Source organism: Ptychodera flava, chromosome 8 (assembly GCF_041260155.1).
Source record: "Ptychodera flava strain L36383 chromosome 8, AS_Pfla_20210202, whole genome shotgun sequence".
NCBI classification, from domain to species: domain Eukaryota; kingdom Metazoa; phylum Hemichordata; class Enteropneusta; family Ptychoderidae; genus Ptychodera; species Ptychodera flava.
The window spans coordinates 34,136,497-34,156,436 of NC_091935.1; the positions used below are offsets into that span (position 1 = coordinate 34,136,497).

General features: G+C 39.3%; 1 protein-coding gene across 2 annotated transcripts; it reads left to right on the forward strand.

Moving 5' to 3' along the window:
• The first annotated feature begins 3 nt into the window (after positions 1-3).
• Positions 4-19,735, forward strand: LOC139139141 (complement receptor type 1-like). 2 transcript variants are annotated; one of them, XM_070707946.1, is made up of 18 exons: positions 4-5,522; positions 5,627-5,740; positions 8,238-8,452; positions 9,424-9,531; positions 9,835-9,990; positions 10,155-10,323; positions 10,611-10,787; positions 11,140-11,345; positions 12,038-12,212; positions 12,435-12,545; positions 12,932-13,054; positions 13,352-14,065; positions 14,343-14,458; positions 15,049-15,378; positions 16,044-16,205; positions 16,935-17,250; positions 18,000-18,029; positions 18,217-19,735. In XM_070707946.1, the coding sequence occupies exons 1-18, from the start codon at positions 827-829 to the stop codon at positions 18,687-18,689; spliced, it is 8,391 nt and encodes a 2,796-aa protein (XP_070564047.1). In that variant the 5' UTR covers positions 4-826; the 3' UTR covers positions 18,690-19,735. The 2 variants fall into 2 exon arrangements, with proteins under 2 accessions (XP_070564047.1, XP_070564048.1); XM_070707947.1 differs by having other exon boundaries at positions 12,941-13,054.
• The last annotated feature ends 205 nt before the right edge of the window (positions 19,736-19,940 follow it).

A 19,940-nucleotide genomic window follows, 5' to 3' on the forward strand; every position in this document is an offset into this window, starting at 1 on the left:
GAGGAACAAAAGTGTCTGAAGTATGCAGTAACTCTGTGCGATGAAGGCACATGGAGCCAGCAGCTTCCCGATTGTGTGGCAGAGTGTTCGGATCCAGGCAATCCAAGAAATGGCCGTCAAGTTGGAAACACAACATACCCAGTCTGCACTCAAACATCAGTTAGCTTCACATGTGACTACCTCTTTGAACTTGTTGGTTCGCAAACAATTGTTTGCCTTGCAGGAATGTGGAACGATACTGCTCCCGTCTGTGTAGAACAGTGCATTGATCCAGGCTCACCCACAAATGGAAGTCAAGTTGGTGACCACAACTATCCTGTTTCTTATGGTACTGTAGTTGAATTTGACTGTGATCCACTCTACCGTCTACACGATCCATCGACCGGTGGCTGTATATGGAAAGCCTCACCTCTTGCCTTAATGGAACATGGAGTGAACCACTTCCATCGTGTTGGAGAGGGTGTTTAGACCCTGGACAACCAACAAATGGGTTCCAACAATACTCCATGCATATCCTGTATGTTCAGGAACTAAAGTGAGTTTTGATTGTGAGAATGACTATGACTTGCACGGCTCAAACACATCAGTGTGCTCACATGGTCAATGGAGTGATCATGTTCCAGCATGCATAGGAAATTGCAAGGATCCTGGAGCACCAGACAATGGCTATCAGAAGAGAAGACCAACATTTCCAGCAGAGAATGGCACGTTAGTAGAGTTTGCTTGTGATCATGGCTATAATCTTTTCTATGAAGAGACCAGTTGTGTTGAAGCAGTAACAACCACCTGTGTAGAAGGAACATGGTCTCATCCGACTCCACAATGTATGAGAGAATGTGAGGATCCTAGTCAACCTGACAATGGCAGACAGATGGGCAATTATACTTATCCTTCTTGTCATGGTACAAATGTCACATTCAGCTGTGATTATCTCTATGAACTAGTTGGCAGTGAAACCATCACATGCACAGAATCAGGTTGGTCAACGTCAGTCCCTGAATGCGTTCCACAATGTCTTGATCTAGGTAATCCTGAATATGGATATCAGATAAGAAGCCATCTGTATCCGGTATCAAATGGTACAATTGTTGAGTATCAATGTAATCCAGGTTACCGTCTGCATGATGCCAACTCTGCAGACTGTATAGACTTTGCCAGTAGCACATGTAGAGATGGTTCATGGACACATCCTCTTCCACTATGTGTCAAGGAATGTGAAGATCCAGGCAGACCAGCAAATGGAAATTCGATAAGGAGCCAGGCATTCCCAGTCTGTAGTGGTACAAGTGTGATCTATGCATGTCAAGATGGATATGAACTCGAAGGGGCAAATAATATCACTTGTATCAGGGGAGAATGGAATGAGGAAGTGCCAAAATGTGTTGGCAATTGCCAAGATCCTGGCGTGCCTGAAAATGGATACCAGAGAAGAAATTATACATTCCCTGCTAAGAATGGAACTTTAATCGAATATGGCTGCAATGACGGGTGGATGTTGTATGATGCAGAGGAACAAAAGTGTCTGAAGTATGCAGTAACTCTGTGCGATGAAGGCACATGGAGCCAGCAGCTTCCCGATTGTGTGGCAGAGTGTTCGGATCCAGGCAATCCAAGAAATGGCCGTCAAGTTGGAAACACAACATACCCAGTCTGCACTCAAAACTCAGTTAGCTTCACATGTGACTACCTCTTTGAACTTGTTGGTTCGCAAACAATTGTTTGCCTTGCAGGAATGTGGAACGATACTGCTCCCGTCTGTGTAGAACAGTGCATTGATCCAGGCTCACCCACAAATGGAAGTCAAGTTGGTGACCACAACTATCCTGTTTCTTATGGTACTGTAGTTGAATTTGACTGTGATCCACTCTACCGTCTACACGATCCATCGACCGGTGGCTGTATATGGAAAGCCTCAACCTCTTGCCTTAATGGAACATGGAGTGAACCACTTCCATCGTGTTGGAGAGGGTGTTTAGACCCTGGACAACCAACAAATGGGTTCCAACAATACTCCCGTGCATATCCTGTATGTTCAGGAACTAAAGTGAGTTTTGATTGTGAGAATGACTATGACTTGCACGGCTCAAACACATCAGTGTGCTCACATGGTCAATGGAGTGATCATGTTCCAGCATGCATAGGAAATTGCAAGGATCCTGGAGCACCAGACAATGGCTATCAGAAGAGAAGACCAACATTTCCAGCAGAGAATGGCACGTTAGTAGAGTTTGCTTGTGATCATGGCTATAATCTTTTCTATGAAGAGACCAGTTGTGTTGAAGCAGTAACAACCACCTGTGTAGAAGGAACATGGTCTCATCCGACTCCACAATGTATGAGAGAATGTGAGGATCCTAGTCAACCTGACAATGGCAGACAGATGGGCAATTATACTTATCCTTCTTGTCATGGTACAAATGTCACATTCAGCTGTGATTACCTCTATGAACTAGTTGGCAGTGAAACCATCACATGCACAGAATCAGGTTGGTCAACGTCAGTGCCTGAATGCGTTCCACAATGTCTTGATCTAGGTAATCCTGAATATGGATATCAGATAAGAAGCCATCTGTATCCGGTATCGAATGGTACAATTGTTGAGTATCAATGTAATCCAGGTTACCGTCTGCATGATGCCAACTCTGCAGACTGTATAGACTTTGCCAGTAGCACATGTAGAGATGGTTCATGGACACATCCTCTTCCACTATGTGTCAAGGAATGTGAAGATCCAGGCAGACCAGCAAATGGAAATTCGATAAGGAGCCAGGCATTCCCAGTCTGTAGTGGTACAAGTGTGATGTATGCATGTCAAGATGGATATGAACTCGAAGGGGCAAATAATATCACTTGTATCAGGGGAGAATGGAATGAGGAAGTGCCAAAATGTATTGGCAATTGCCAAGATCCTGGCATGCCTGAAAATGGATACCAGAGAAGAAATTATACATTCCCTGCTAAGAATGGAACTTTAATCGAATATGGCTGCAATGACGGGTGGTTGTTGTATGATGCAGAGGAACAAAAGTGTCTGAAGTATGCAGTTACTCTGTGCGATGAAGGCACATGGAGCCAGCAGCTTCCTGATTGTGTGGCAGAGTGTTCGGATCCAGGCAATCCAAGAAATGGCCGTCAAGTTGGAAACACAACATACCCAGTCTGCACTCAAACATTAGTTAGCTTCACATGTGACTACCTCTTTGAACTTGTTGGTTCGCAAACAATTGTTTGCCTTGCAGGAATGTGGAACGATACTGCTCCCGTCTGTGTAGAACAGTGCATTGATCCAGGCTCACCCACAAATGGAAGTCAAGTTGGTGACCACAACTATCCTGTTTCTTATGGTACTGTAGTTGAATTTGACTGTGATCCACTCTACCGTCTACACGATCCATCGACCGGTGGCTGTATATGGAAAGCCTCAACCTCTTGCCTTAATGGAACATGGAGTGAACCACTTCCATCGTGTTGGAGAGGGTGTTTAGACCCTGGACAACCAACAAATGGGTTCCAACAATACTCCCATGCATATCCTGTATGTTCAGGAACTAAAGTGAGTTTTGATTGTGAGAATGACTATGACTTGCACGGCTCAAACACATCAGTGTGCTCACATGGTCAATGGAGTGATCATGTTCCAGCATGCATAGGAAATTGCAAGGATCCTGGAGCACCAGACAATGGCTATCAGAAGAGAAGACCAACATTTCCAGCAGAGAATGGCACGTTAGTAGAGTTTGCTTGTGATCATGGCTATAATCTTTTCTATGAAGAGACCAGTTGTGTTGAAGCAGTAACAACCACCTGTGTAGAGGGAACATGGTCTTATCCGACTCCACAATGTATGAGAGAATGTGAGGATCCTGGCCGTCTGGTCAATGGCAGACAGATGGGCAATTATACTTATCCTTCTTGTCATGGTACAAATGTCACATTCAGCTGTGATTATCTCTATGAACTAGTTGGCAGTGAGACCATAACGTGCACAGAATCGGGTTGGTCAATGTTAGTCCCTGAATGCGTCCCACAATGTCTTGATCAAGGTAATCCTGAATATGGATATCAGATAAGAAGCCATTTGTATCCAGTATCCAATGGTACAATTGTTGAGTATAAATGCAATCCAGGTTACCGTCTGCATGATGCCCACTCTGTAGACTGTATAGATTTTGCCAGCAGCACATGTAGAGATGGTTCATGGACACATCCACGTCCACTATGTGTCAAGGAATGTGAAGATCCAGGCAGACCAGCAAATGGTTTTCAAGTAAATGAATATGTGTATCCAGTGTGTGATGGTGTTTTTGTACAATTTGAATGCAATGATGGATACCTTCTCACTGGTGCTGAGATATTGTCATGTAATGAAGGTCTTTGGAGTAATTCAGTACCTGAATGTGAACTGGGATGTGACAATCCTGGCAAGCCCGAAAATGGTGGTTCTACATTAAATCATAAATTATCAGTTGTCAGTGGAACTCTTGTGCGTTTCTTTTGTGATGAAGGTTTTAGTTTATTTGACCAACTTACCTTGATGTGTAGCACCAGTATTAGTCTAGTGTGTCATAATACCACTTGGTCTTCTCCAATACCACTCTGCAAAGCTGACTGTATTGATCCAGGCCTCCCAGATAATGGGTATCTTTTGACAGACTACAACTATCCTGTATGCACAGGAACAGTCATCAATTATGGTTGCATTAGAAACTATGAACTTGTTGGCTCCCACTCTGCTACATGTCTTGATGGCAATTGGTCACATGATCAACCTATCTGCAAGAAATTGTGCACGGATCCAGGATATCCTGCTAATGGAGGCCAACTAGGTCACACAATGTTTCCAGCATCTAGTAAAACGGCAGTTTATTTTTATTGTGAAGAGGGTTATCAACTGTTCGACACTGTTTTAGAAGAATGTGTGGAAATATATATGACAGTATGTCAGGACGGAGATTGGAGTAATCCAATTCCAACATGTATCTTGGGATGTTCTGATCCAGGCATACCAGACAATGGTTATAGGAATGAAATTCTTTCTTATCCTGTATGTGTTGGTACAGCTGTGTCCTTTGCTTGTGGACAAGATTTTTCCCTGGTTGGTAAAAATATCTTGACTTGTATCAATGGTAACTGGAGTCAACCACTGCCATCTTGTTATAAAGGATGCCAATACCCAGCAATTCCTAGAAACGGGCACATTGTCAACAATGTCCCACAGCCCATCAATAAAGGGACTGTCATAAGGTATTGCTGTAATTCTGGTTATGCCATTTATGGAGAAAATGCAATTATCTGCCACGATAATGGTAAATGGAGTCACAATCCTCCAGAATGCATTCGTAAGTGCGATGACCCTGGAGCACCTGCCAATGGATACAAAGTCCGTACTTTGAGGTACCCTGTAAAGAACAATACATCTGTTATTTTTTCTTGTGACTCTGGTTACTATCTATATGGGCCTGGTATGACAGTATGTGAAGATGGCGTGTGGACACCACCCGTAGATGAATCATTCTGTGCAGGTAAATATCTTTTTAAGTATCTTCCATGAATTATGGGTCAATTCATTTATTTACAAAAGAGAGGATGAAATTAACATTTACAATGTTTTCCTTATATTTATCAGAGCTTGATGAATGTTGCAGTGATCCTTGTCAAAATGGAGGAACATGTATAAATGGAAATGACCGATATGACTGTATTTGCCCATCTGGGTTCCAAGGGACACATTGTGACATAGGTAAATATCAGTTACATGATAGAAACCTGCTGCCTTGCGCAGCATTTTGAGGGATACTAAAGTTATCTTCATGATTGATGCGACATGTTATACGGCAGTATTTTTCACAAGCAAATTCCCTCAAAAAGCTTCACCAGGTTATGAGTTCTGTTATCATCATATATGATCCTTTAATTTAGCAAAGAAGTATCATGAAGTCAATTAATGTGACATAATAAAATTCCAGCGATATGCTACCATGACGTTTTTATTCAAAGTCTTTAATTGGCTAGGCTAACATACTCTATTCAAGCTCATTCACTCGACTTAGGAAAAAAACATTCTAATGGACAACACATATCACATATCTGAACTTTGTATTTTACGAGAAACAAACCTTCCACAAGAAACAAAACTGTAAAAGCGAAAAATACCAAAGTTAAAGAAACAGCGGGCACAACATACTATATTATGCTTTCAATAAAAGCAGCAAAAGAATTTAAGATTGGGAATCATTTAAGTCTGAATTGTACGAATAAATAACAAACGATCTACGGCATTTATCACTTTGAAAGACACTGGAGCGTCCCACTCATCCCTGCTACGTAAAAATTGAAATCAAAAGTTCCCCCACATATGCGGTGTTGTCAAAAACACCATGTAGTTGAGGAACATTTATTAGCATATTGAGGTTGCTGTTTGTCATTACAAATGGGGTATACCTCTCTGGAATGACAGCGGCTGTTTATGTCAGTATCATAGGAACACATTTATTTTAATCGATGGCTGCAGCACTGCTTCAGCTACCACTCAGCTCAGGCTGTAGCATTTTAGTTCCCTGGGAAGGAAATTGCTCATCTCATAATTGTTTGCATTTGGGTTAGATACAGCATATGTGTTGACAATGGACGCGTTTTCATGTCCGCTAGGTCGTGTCACAATGTGAGAACAACAACAAAGCACCGCGAGCGCTGTAATTACTCAGCATAGTTTGTCTTTATAAGCGCTTTTGTTTATCAATTCAATAAGCTGGTTACAGAACCATATGCCTCTGCTGATGGTGAATGGAACGTGTTCAATGCCGAGGTAGAAGGGAGAAGTAGTAGATTTCATTTTATCCAACCTTTGAGGAGTGTATCTCTTGTAAACACAATTTGGACATGTATCAGGAGAAGACAGAGTAACATACACTTTCAGAGAAAAACTTAAGATATATCCAATATATTCAAATCGACTCTTCAATGTGAGACTCTTGTTGTAAATGGTGTTTCACCGTTTTCGTCTTGCCCAGTTGAAATTTCTTCCCATTCCAGTCTATGGTGCTCATCGATGGCGCACAGACCATACGGTTTTGTGTTCCTAAACTTGAAGGTATTTAGCACAAAGGACGCTAAGTTGATTCCAAGCTAACGTACTTCCGAAAAGCATTCTTGTATTAAAATGGCTCTCTGGCAAGTTCCCCTATCCCGATGCCTAAGCTTTATGCATTGGGCTACCTACGCATTACGTCTTGATGCAAATAGTTCATCGTGAATAATGCTAGCACCATAGTCATGTCACACAAACAATTTTCTGTTCATTTTGGTAACTTGATATTGAGTAAGACTCACAATCGTCGCCGTACTTCTGCCCTAAAGACATTATAAGCATTAGGGGAGGACATCAAGACCGGACAGTGGTATATCTTAAACGTTCAACATCTGTCCCTCTGTTGTCATGGCTGCTTTCCATTCTTTCGAGGCTCCACTCCCACTTTTGTTAACATGACGGTTTTCTTGTTAGAAGCTACTTTATCCGTAGACAAATTTACAAACCTCAGTTTCTCGATTAGGGAGCTAGAAGTTGGAGGGGTCTCCGGCTCTGGCTCCCTCACCAAGATTTTTCCGTTTTCAACATCCAAGGTCGGGTTTTTCATTTCGCTTATGCTGTCTATCTTGTCTGGGTGATAACATTGACTAAGTTTTTGAAGTACACACAATTCTCCCGGTCATAGTATTTATCATCCAGTTGTTCTAGGAAGAACACATTTTACCGCTGACAATATTTACAAACAACACGTAGTTCCCCTAGAAGACCTTGTTTTATTAAATGTGCATATCGATAATATTATTTACAAATGGCCTTTTAAAGAATATCAGATTTTCATTTGCAGTATAATCTTGTAAATCATGATGTTGATCACTTTGGAAGTAAATACTGCAATGAATAGATGTCAGAAACATCCCTTGACATCATTGTGTACAATCGAGAAACCAAATCTTAGTACTTAAGTTTTTGTAAGACACGATAATAACTTTCAGTTGCAAATTTGCATATTATATCTTAAAATACGAGATTTTTTCACGTGCTAGATGAAATAAGGCAATACAGATATAACGATATCATGTGCAATATAATTGTTGGCTTTCTGTATGCGTCCAGCATTGGCATACATTGAAGATATTTACTAAAATTGAAAATATCCATATATAAGTCTTCGTCGTAATCAATTTTTGTTATCCATTTCTCACAAATCAAGAGTTCAGCGTCTGCTACTTTTGGGGAGACCCTCATTATATCACATATGATGGAGTGAAGTACGAATTTCAGGGAGCGTGTTCCTACATACTTACAGAAAGTTCCTCAAGTTCAATGACTTCCTTCAGAGTTATTGCTTCAAATGAAGATGTTAAAACAAATGGAGATGAAACTTTTAGTGTAACAGGTCTTGTACAAATCATCGTGTATGGTACGGTAGGTAAACCTCTTTTTACCACTGGAAAGGAAATAATACTATATAAAGCACCCTCTCTGTAATGCATATGGCATAAATAGTACAAATTACATGTGAGCAAAAATAAACGACTCAGGTAATTTTGTGATACCGATCACCTAGGAAATCGCATTTAGGTGGGTGGCTGTTTAACATTTGGTCACTCACGGATTAGTGGTCGTCGCTCCGCAACGGCCTACTTGTAGTTTACAATGCGGGTAATGAACTCTATTAAGGTAAAACTACTATATAAGGTAAAAAATTCTATATCAAGTAAGTAAGTAAGTAAGTAAGTTCCTTAACCGATAACAGACATACAATTTCTTTGCAGTTTTTGGTGGTCTTTGAAATGTGTGTTCTTCCCTGACATTGCTTTTCTGATTGTTCCTAACTTGATATAGAGGTGTGTATTAGGCTAACCTTAGACAGATTTGTTTCAATCCTGGTGAAATTCAGCATATTTGCATAAGGGGCAATTTTGCCTGTGTTTAATGAATAGATCTTCATCCGTGAAACTGCTATGACCTGAGTTGGTTTTTTCGAATTGTGATAAAATTTGTTATTTTTATTTCGGGGACAATTTCCCGTAATTTTTGTCAGAAACTCTTTTCAGAATATTCCACATGTCTCATTTGTAATTAGGTCCTTAGCGTTGATCTTAGTCAGATTTGTTGGAAGTGGAGTAAAAAAGTCTTCAAAATATCTTCTGAGAATATCTTTGAATATTGTCTTTTGACTTAAGAAACATCACCTCTACAAAGATCTCTGTCAATTACCTAGACCGGTGACATTCAATATGCAAATTCACAACTAACATCTCTCAGGTGCGTAATGTCAACATGTAACGGTGGAATTCATCCCCACTAGGTCGCTTCTTTGAAATAAAAATCTCCCTGCAGGCATGTACCAACATTTTAATGCTAATGTTATCATTCGATCACTTATATTTAAGGACATCAAATTATTGAGAGAGAATGTAGTGCAAGTTGACGGCGTCCAAGTGTCTTTACCCTTCGCCCTGTCTACTGACATCATGATAAAATATACAGGGCGATACATTGTAAGTATCATTATCAAAATACTTCGACGTCCACAATAAGTCAGCTCTGTCAGATTAATAATGTTTACCGTATATTTCATTTTACACCCCTGTGGAAAGAGTACTATTTCAATGAAAGGTAACATTTTCTAATATGGATGAATATGCATTTCATTGAATGGATGAGTTTGTGTTGCTGATATTTGTAATTTCCTCAACATGTTAGTACACTTATTATCTCATTATTATTATAAGCGCTGATAATTTGCTGACTTGCTAAGAATTACTTTAAATATATCATGCCACCGCTTTCGCTGATAACAGACTGTTGAAACCGACTTTGGACTATCAGTTCGATGGGATAGTTTCCACCAAGGAGACGTCAAGCTTCCAGGAATGTACAAAAATTCCGTCCGTGGTCTCTGTGGAAACTACAATGATGACCCAAATGACGACTTCACCGACCTTGAAAATGAACTGGTAAGTAAGCAGTTCGTATCTTTTTGCACTCTACGAGTGAAAAGATTCGGAAAATACAGGTTTTTGAGTCAAAAACGTGATAGTTCTAAACAAGGCAAATATCATTGAATGTCACAATGAACAATGATAACTATGATACTGTCCTGTTACCTATCTCTTCACAGATACCGATAGAGCTTGATCATTCACATAGAGCTGCACTATTTGGTAATATATGGGTCACATCTGATGGGGCATGTGATTCTCATGCTGGAGGTTGTAATCCTTGTGCAACAGATATTGACCTTGCTCAACAAGCTCAAGATATGTGTGCTTTCATTACAAATGAAAAAGGTATGTACGTACGTATTTGTGTTCAGTACTAGTCACATGATGATATGGTCAATTCAGCAGTAATGGATTGATTTATTCTGGTTTTGATAACAAAGATTTCAATCTGTCGCATTGCACAAGGTTTATCAGAAAAGAATAATAACTTTCAGTCAAGGAATATAGGACAAGAGAAATATCGTTCTAGCTAAACAGGGATTCTGACAACTCCTCATGCATGATGGAATAAACTTTCAAAAATGTAAAACATCACAAACTCAGTGAATCTGATTTGCTTTCTGCTCATGTAGGACCCTTCTCATTGTGTCACTCAAAAGTTAACCCGGATCACTATGTTTCATCGTGTATGTTTGATGTGTGTTCAAAACTACCCGACACCAGTGGTGTGTGCATGAATGGCGAGGCCTATGCCCAGACCTGTCTCGACAACGGAATATCTGTGTCATGGAGAAGGGACGACTTCTGTGGTAGGTCAGCTTATCGCAAAAAAAATTGCAGTACAACAATGAATGTTTCCTTCACAATGCTTTTGAACTTAGGATTGAATTGGTCGAATATTGATGACCCTGAATATATTTCATGTGTTTAATCTCCTCTTCAAAGGGGTACAGTCATTCTGTATGAGATGATTTCCCTCACATACTAACAAACAACTATGTCTTCGGCACTATTTCAATCGTACTACAGAACACCATCAATAATATAATATGCATCCTGAGAAGAAGTTCCCTTCATCTCCAGCTTAATTTTATGTTTACATTGAAGATAACAATCATGAAATCTTACTCCTTCGCCATCGTACATGTTTTCTTTACTCAGCCCTGAGCTGTGCAGATGACAGGGTGTACAACAACTCAGTTTCCCCATGTGATAAGACCTGCCGCAACAAGAGTCCTCATTTGCAATGCGCTGAACCTCGCCGTGTTGAGGGCTGTACATGTCCAGATTCAACATTCTTAAACCATGAAAATAAGTGTGTCCCATTAGCTGAGTGTGGTTGTACAGCAAGTGACAGATACATCCAGGTATGTCGTATCATACAATACCCTAATTTAACCTAGCAAAATAATTAATGTACATTTTAATGAACAGCTGAGCGCATAGATTTAAATCGAAAATGTGGCTAATTAACTTACTAAAAGTTTGTTAATTGTTCAAGTCCACATTTAATAAAGTCAAAATACATCAACTCGTAATAAATACATAAATAAATAATAGATAAATAAAAATAAATAAATAAATAAATGAACAAGTGAATAATAAACAAACTAAAAAAATAAGACAACAAATATACGAATAAACAAGAGACAGACAAATAAACAAACACATTCAAATTTGCATATAGGGTTTTCTGATTTGTTCTTATATGAAGAAATGAACGTTCAAAACAAAAGATCTTTTGTCAGTGAAATCGACTGTTTACCATCTTTCCGTCAAACAGCTCACAATTAGATTCTACCGTTAGAGGTCCTGTACTGTACATTAATATTTAATAACATTATAACAATGTTGAAGGGTACCATACCTTCCTGTCGTGAAAGCATTTTTATAGCGATTGTTTATGTTTTGAACAGGTGACGGTTTTCATTAAAATTTAGAGGCTAGGTCATTTAACATTCATTGATGGGCATCTGATAACTTTTTACTTGTTAGGTCTTGGAACACTTCAAAGGCACCGTTTGACAATGTTTCCTAAAACTTGTTTGTTGTTTCACAGTACAAAGAAACTTTTGTGAAGGAGCATTGTGATGAGGAATGCACTTGCTTGATTGGTGGTCACTTAGATTGTATTGCCATACGGTGTGATCCAAATGCTTACTGTGGCAACGAGGGAGGAGTTCGTGACTGTTATTGTAATGGTGGTTTCATTGGAAACGGCAGATTGTGTGTCAGTAAGTTATTGATTTTATGTAACAGCAAACAGTGAAATAGATGTTCTACATATGTACCATCGAACAAACGTTCCCAGTGCTCAACATGGAAAATGGGTATTTGGCTCGACAATTGGTGTTAATGCTCTTTTATTGAAATGATCACTGAGTCTCCTAAACGACGCCTAACAAATAGGATTGAAATTTTCTCCGGTTATCTGAACTAGTTCATTTTACTTTTAGGTATACATTGTTCTAGTAATCCTTGCATGAATAATGCGACATGCACAGACCATGAAACAAGTTATCAATGCAAGTGCCCACTCGGATTTGCAGGTGATATTTGTGACGAAGGTAACTCAACGTTTATTGTTAAACATTCTTGAAGGTGATAAACATTACTCATCCCTTGCCATGTATAATGATATGCTGATATCATGTCTCTCAAAACGTTTTGTACCTTATAATATTTTCTCAAACACCTTATGTATATATTAATCCAATATGTCCTCCAACAATCAGAATTATTGCATGCTTTCTTTGGATGGATAGAGGGTACTGGGTGGCGGTGTGTTACACCTTGTGACTACAAAAAAACAAAATACCTGACATAGTAACGTAAATTTCGGTACTGTATGGTCGATCTTCCATTATGATAACTCCTACAAATTAACCATCACAATTGACCACGCATTGCATACGTAGTTTTTTCAGCTGTATCCTTCATTATCTCATTCAAGACCTCACAGATATAAACGAGTGCCTTAGCAACCCTTGTCTCAACAACGGTACCTGTATCGACAAAGTCAACGGATTCGTGTGTATTTGTACAGACGAATGGGAAGGTGATAACTGTGATTCAGGTAAACTTGCAGCTAGTGCAGCTTCGATGAAGATTGATTTTCATCATGAGCATCTGAAGATTGATATATTGAATATATTGAAAACAAGTCATAAATTGTGATGGACGAGCGGTTAGATTTAATACAATTGTAATGAATTATTGTTTTCTTGTAACGCGAAAGCGATCGCATTTCGTATTATTAGTATTACCATCTTTTCGACTTTTGCTCACTTGTTTTACCAACGAACGTGAGTCTTTTTTATTTCAATGCCATTGATCAATCATTTGAACTATATCGAATGCTTCAATCTTACAGGAACTTGCAACAACCCGGGAATACCAATCAATGGCTTTCAGGTGGACGGTTTGACATACCCCGTGTCGTCTGGGACAGTGGTTACGCTTAATTGCAATACTGGTTATGACCTAATTGGTGTGAACCAGATTATTTGTCTGTTGGGACAATGGAGTGACTCTATTCCTGAGTGTATGGCTAGGTGCCAAGCTCCTGGCGTTCCTGTCAATGGTGGATTTGCCAATACTGTTAGCTTTCCAGTGTCGAGTGGTAATTCCATTGAATATGAATGCGACGAGGGATACGATGTAATTGGTAGTCTTACGATAACCTGTGATAACGGTGAGTGGATCGGTGAGCCTCCAGGATGCGTTGGTTCATGTGATGATCCGGGTCATCCAGAACATGGAAAGCAAAGAACAGCCGAACGTACTCAATATCCGGCTCCGACTGGCGCGGTGCTCATCTTTGAATGCGATGTCAATTTCGATTTATTTGGTTCGCTGTCAGTCAGGTGTAATGAGGGTGTTTGGGTGCCTGAGTTGCCACGCTGTTTGCGCAGATGCGATAACCCAGGCTCACCAGGACACGGTTCACAACTACAAAACCTCACATATCCTGTGAGAACGGGTGCAAATTTAACTTTCGCCTGCAGTGCTGGTTACGAGATGTCCGGTGCTGCAACAACAAGTTGTTATGATGGCAACTGGAGTGAACCCAACCCCACGTGTAAAGGTATGCATTCAGTATTAAATCATAGCATTGAACTTAACATGAAAATCACGATATCAGATGAATGAACAAAAAGTATATTGATTGTTTATGTTCAATGTGTTCCACTTGTGTCTTTTATCGTTTAATTTTGCACATAGTAAATCGCAAGAGAAGAAAAAACAAAATCTATTTTAACAATGATATTGATATTCCTTCCAACAAATTAAGATCTACAGCAGGTGACCTATTCCTAGTTATCATTTTAGTATCATGTATTGTATTATCATAATGGTTACAGCTAAGTCATGTCAAGTTAACGGTAGCACATACGATAATGGAACAAAGATAGCTGACGATGATGCACATTCTTGTGATGACTGTATCTGTCTATATGGGAAAGTTCGATGCACACAGGTAAGACCATTTTATTGACAAGATACTATGATAAACTACACTATTAAACGATGAAACAGATAGACAGACAGACAGACAGACAGCCAGCCAGCCAGCCAGACAGGGTAGAGAAACACAGGCAAGCAAGCCGATAGGGAGATAAAATACCCGACAGACAGACAAAACGATAAACAAACGTAAAAAGACAAGATGACAAACATAAATTAGATATGTGATAAAATAGTGACAATTCCTAAAAGGTTAAAATATTTCGTCTAACGTACGCGTCCTAAATGATGAAGTAAATGATGCGAGTTGGAAATGAACATACATGAATTTACTTTACTAATTGGTGTCGTATTTGAAATCTGAATATGGTTAGAAACAACAAGTCATCATACGAGAAACTCGGAACAACGTTATTTTTAAGTCTATATTCTCAGTTGAAATTTTTTATGATTTTTTGCTATAAAATGCCAAGTTTATGTTCGTTCGTTCGTGCATTCAGTTTTTACACAAATCAGGTGAATATACAGAATTTGTCTAACATCAAGATAGATTATGCAAAACATGTGTCACACTTTGTTTCAATATCTTTGTCACTACTAAAGTATTGGGAAGAGGCCATACCATGCGACGCTATCTCCGACCAAACTTCACCTTTACCATCTTCATCGCCATGGACTTCTACTGTGCCACAATCAAGTATGGCAGGATTTACTACGTCACATCCGCCATGCACTGATGGTATGACTTGTCAAGTAGAGCTCAGCGAATGTATCTCTGACCCGAATTGTAAGAAGACAGCATTTTTCTGCAAAGGAACTGGTGAGGACCAACAGGCAGTTGACAAGGCCAGTCCATGCTACGGTCACGTGACGGGTACTGTCAGAAACTGTGGTGTAATGAGAATCACATACAATCCTAACGAAATTCAATCGGTAAGAATATAGCACTTCCACATTCCGTCAACACTACTAAATATTCATTCATATGCTTAACTTTTGCATCCAGATAAAATAAAACCACAACACCGAACGAACAAAAAGGAAATCAGTCTTATCGGTTTGATCATGCTGCTTTATTAATTGACACTGCATTAACTTGTCTACGGTTAAGTTAGAACGCGTTTCGGGGGCAGATATTCGGACTCTGATATTTCTATAATTCCTGTCTGATCTACCAATATTGGGCATTCATTTTGAAGCTCTTGGAGAAAGACAAACTTTCATAGTCTTAGTCTTTTCAACAACCTAAATTTTTTACTTTCCCCCGTAGAGTTAATACAGGAATGGCTGCCATTTTGAATTTCAAATATTGCAAAATGTTAGGTGATTTGTTTCGCTTGTTCAAAACTTTGCTTGGTGACCCCATGATATTTATTGTTGATTTAGTAAACGAATTCTTGAAAGTTTCATTTATGAAAGTCTGAGAAAAAGTTTGAGTATTTCACTGTAAGTCTTTCACATGCTACCTTAAGTAATGATTAAAAGGGAATAGGGGTGTCAAAATGAGTGTATCAATTATCGTATTATTTGTTCGTGTATTGACTGTCTCATCTGTAAGGAGTTAAAATTTAATGGAAAAGAACATGTTCACTTCACAGTCTCAAACAGTACGACAACTTTGCCAGCTGCTGGAAGACTATCTGAGAGGAACTTTACCAAACTTTCCAATCTGTAGCAAGTTGAAATGTTTCATAGAAGAAAGTGGGATTGCCATGAGAAGACGGAAACGAGCCAATACTTTAGAATCGAGAGTTGACTTTGTGAGTAAATGATTGACGTCATTGGTGTTTGTTATAATTGCTTAATCTAAAATAGCCAATTTAGTTCAAAATGATGAATATTAACTACCAACTAGCAATATGCCTAGTCCTCTTTCTGAAATGTCACACACATCGACAATGCTTGTGGACAGACGATCGGACTGTCGACGATAATCAGGAGTGTGCGAGTAGATTTTTCAGCCCATGGGTGAGCCTTTCTTTCGCATTATCGAGCGAGGTATGTGTGAACTTGAATTAGCCATTTTTAATCTCAAGCCGGCAGGCAAAATATTACCCCTTAGAAAGGAGAAGCCCTGATGACTGATAGGGAGACGAAGAGTTCCGATTGTTTATAAGGGGTTTATATTTCGTGAGGATAACACGAACTATAGTTGCAAGTGGGCTAGGGAGTATGATAGTGTGCGCGGGGCAGTTGTGAGTAGTTTTGATGGAAAGGGGCTTGGCCCATGGCGTGTTTTCCTTTTCGAGGGAAATGGGCTTCTTTAAAACTAAGCTTTTACATTCTTCTCCAAATTTTAATTTGTGCAAAATATTTCAGAGAAGGGAACGTTACCTGTTTAAATGCCCTTGGTTAAATAACTAAAATTTGCTAGTTGGCAGCAAAATCTTTGCAAGTTTTGTAGTTTATATTGCAGCAAAGCAAACTTGCAAGGCAGTGCAATTTAGATCAAAGTAAGTAACATCCCAATCTATGATCCCACTTGACAGGAAATCAAGCCTAACAATGAAAGAAACATGTCGGCTGTGGACACAGCTGATTTAATGACAACAGTTGGCGAAGCCTTGGTCACTGCCAAACGGGACGGGACACTTCCAGGCGATCTGTCATCCATAGATGACGTCACTGTAGTCGTAGACGGAGGATGGGGTGACTGGTATCCAGCAGGAGAATGCAGTGAGACCTGTGGAGGAGGTCGACAACTTTGGAGGAGAAATTGCGACCAACCCCCTCAGAGTAATGGTGGTGCCTCTTGTGCTGGTGACGAGGAGTCTCTCCATATTTGTAATGAAGAAGAGTGTCCAGGTGGGTATACGCAGTTGAACGGGAAAGATCTGATCTTATCCCACAATGAAATGCAACCCTTATCTTAAGACAAATTAGTTTTGTTCAAATTTCATAGAAAGCCTAAGACAAGTACAGTGCCAGTCCCATTCTTAGTTTTTTGACGTTACGGCTCGGTGCTTGCAAGTACACAAGGTGACGTGTGAGCGTTCTATTTATTCATAATTCCATATGTATTGTCGATTTCTCAGTCTTCTACCAGCAAAACAAAGTCGGCATTTTCCAGTGATTATATGCAAAGAGAAGAGAAAAGGAAGTAAAAATGACATTATATGTCAATAAAAATATCCAGCCATTTTGAATTTCCTTTTTATAGACGTTTACAAACTAGACACGTGGTCCTGAAACAATGTCAGTGTGTTTCTAGAGTACTTATGCACTTGTAAACAACATGTCTATTTGTAAACATTATATACTATCGATGTTACTGTATGTTACAATCTGCGAATCAAGTTAAGTGCTTTTTAAACATTTATGCATCTTACATGTATTTTCCCTATTCTTCCAAGCTATTGTTACAAAACAAAAATATCAATCGTCAATATATTTTGGGCACACTAGGTTAAAAACGTACTCGCGTCTATCAACACTAAGTCTTGTGTAGTGACAATAGGACCTCACGACCGTGACCTTCAGACAACTAGGTTGTGTGGTAATTATTTTTTAAACTAAAATTAGTCTTCTGTAAATATTGTTTCTGTCTATTTCAGCTCGCCTCACAAACGTTCCAATTGAAGCAGGTATGTTCTGTATATGATACTTAGTCTACTTCCTCTACATGGGCCCTTTCGTATTTTTACTTCTGCCAAAATGACAAGTGTGTAATTATGAGAAGCTTTTTCATAATCACTTTGATAGTCAAAATCCAAAAGCACCTAAACGCGCATTTTATCTAAGTTTATCTGTAGTTAATGTTTCCTTTTTCAGAAAACCAAAGATCTTGGATCGGGCCAACAACGGCTGCAGTGGTTTCCACGTTCCTTTCTATCGCTCTTCTTGCGGTTGTTTTTATTCTGCTAAAACAGAGAAGGAACAAACGTAAAAAGGACAACTTGGAAGGCGACAGTACGGATTTTGATGGTGCACGGTCTTGGAGTTGGGGCGGTTTCTCCGTAGGCAGACCGTGGTTTGGAGGGGAAATGCGCTCATCGACAAGCGGAGAACCTGTCAGAGATGAAGGGCTTGACTTCTATGAGAGCACGATGCTCAAGGCCGAAGCACGTGGTGATATCCCATCTGAACGATTCATTCTTCCGGACGACGATGACGACAAAGCGGTAGACATCAGTGGCAGTTTACGTACACTGGGGCTGGCTTCTGGTGACCCGTGTGACAGCATATCTGTGGCATCGAGTGAGGCGAATTCTGCCACCTATTTGGCCGACGAACCATGCGATTAAAATGAATCTTTGTAGCCTGCTAACCAATTATAGAAATAAGTGGAGCAGTACGACCTTTCTTCTATGTGACAACGGAGAAGGCTCTTTGATTTACGTACGTGTTCCAATTGTAGTGACAATGCCGGTAAGAGCGGCTTGGCACTCACTTCTCCCACTGACTGGCATGAAACACTGATAATTGAACAAAGCTCAATAGGAAGAAGTCACACACGTTTTATGTCATCAAACACTGAATATAAAATGCGCTGATACTTTTTCGGTTGTGACATCGATGGTTTTTTTTGACAACCAATCAATATGTTCAACACACTCGCACAATGGCAAGTGATCGCTTTTTATAGGAGACTAACAATAACGTTATGAAATGGTTTTTTTACAAGTGTTACTCAAGATTATTCCAATTGATTTTTTTCTTATTATAGTCGGGTTTACAACACCGTTGCTCTGTAGATTTTAAATAGAAACAAAACAAGATTATGTAACTTTTAGTGAGTTTGAATAACAAAACAAATTCGTTTGGGCGAAAGTTTGTTCGAGTTACTTACTTGAAATTCCAAGTAAGTGATTATGATAAAACTATCCGGACCGAAGAATTTAAAGTAGTTGTCTTTTTCATAGCATATAATTAGTTTACAATGTCATATACATTGTAAATAGATGTAACATCACCCAAAACCGTTCAAGGGATACTGATTACTCAACAACTTGAAGTTCTCTGATTTTCCTCAAAAATGTCATCTGATGTCAAGCTATTTTACAACTTTATATTTCTTCTGTATTTTGATTATTGCTCAAAACTAGTTGATAATTGCATAACGTTTATAATAGTGAGAGTATTACAAGGGTATTAAAACTTGGGCCTCAAAAACAACTATTCTTATTACCCAACAAATCAATCAACATCAAATGTTCATAAGTTTACACTTTTATCTTCTCCTTCGTACCTTTCTCAGATGTTGTGTGAAGTTGAGTATTTTTCCCCATTGAACAACATGTTTGGTGATTTTTTGACGAATAAACAGAACATTTCTCCTAAAAGCAAATAATGGGGTTGATTCTATGTATGTGTGTTCCCTGAACTTGCCATGATCAAAAAGCAACTCGGTCCACATTTTAAAAAGCCTGTGACTAATCCGGACCTGCCAACGTTTGAGCTGCAAAATATGGTTGGCCACATTGTTGGCACGGATTGACAATTGAACCCTAACCCTCATATCTGTGCAAGTCCGTGATTTTGAAAGAATGTCTGAC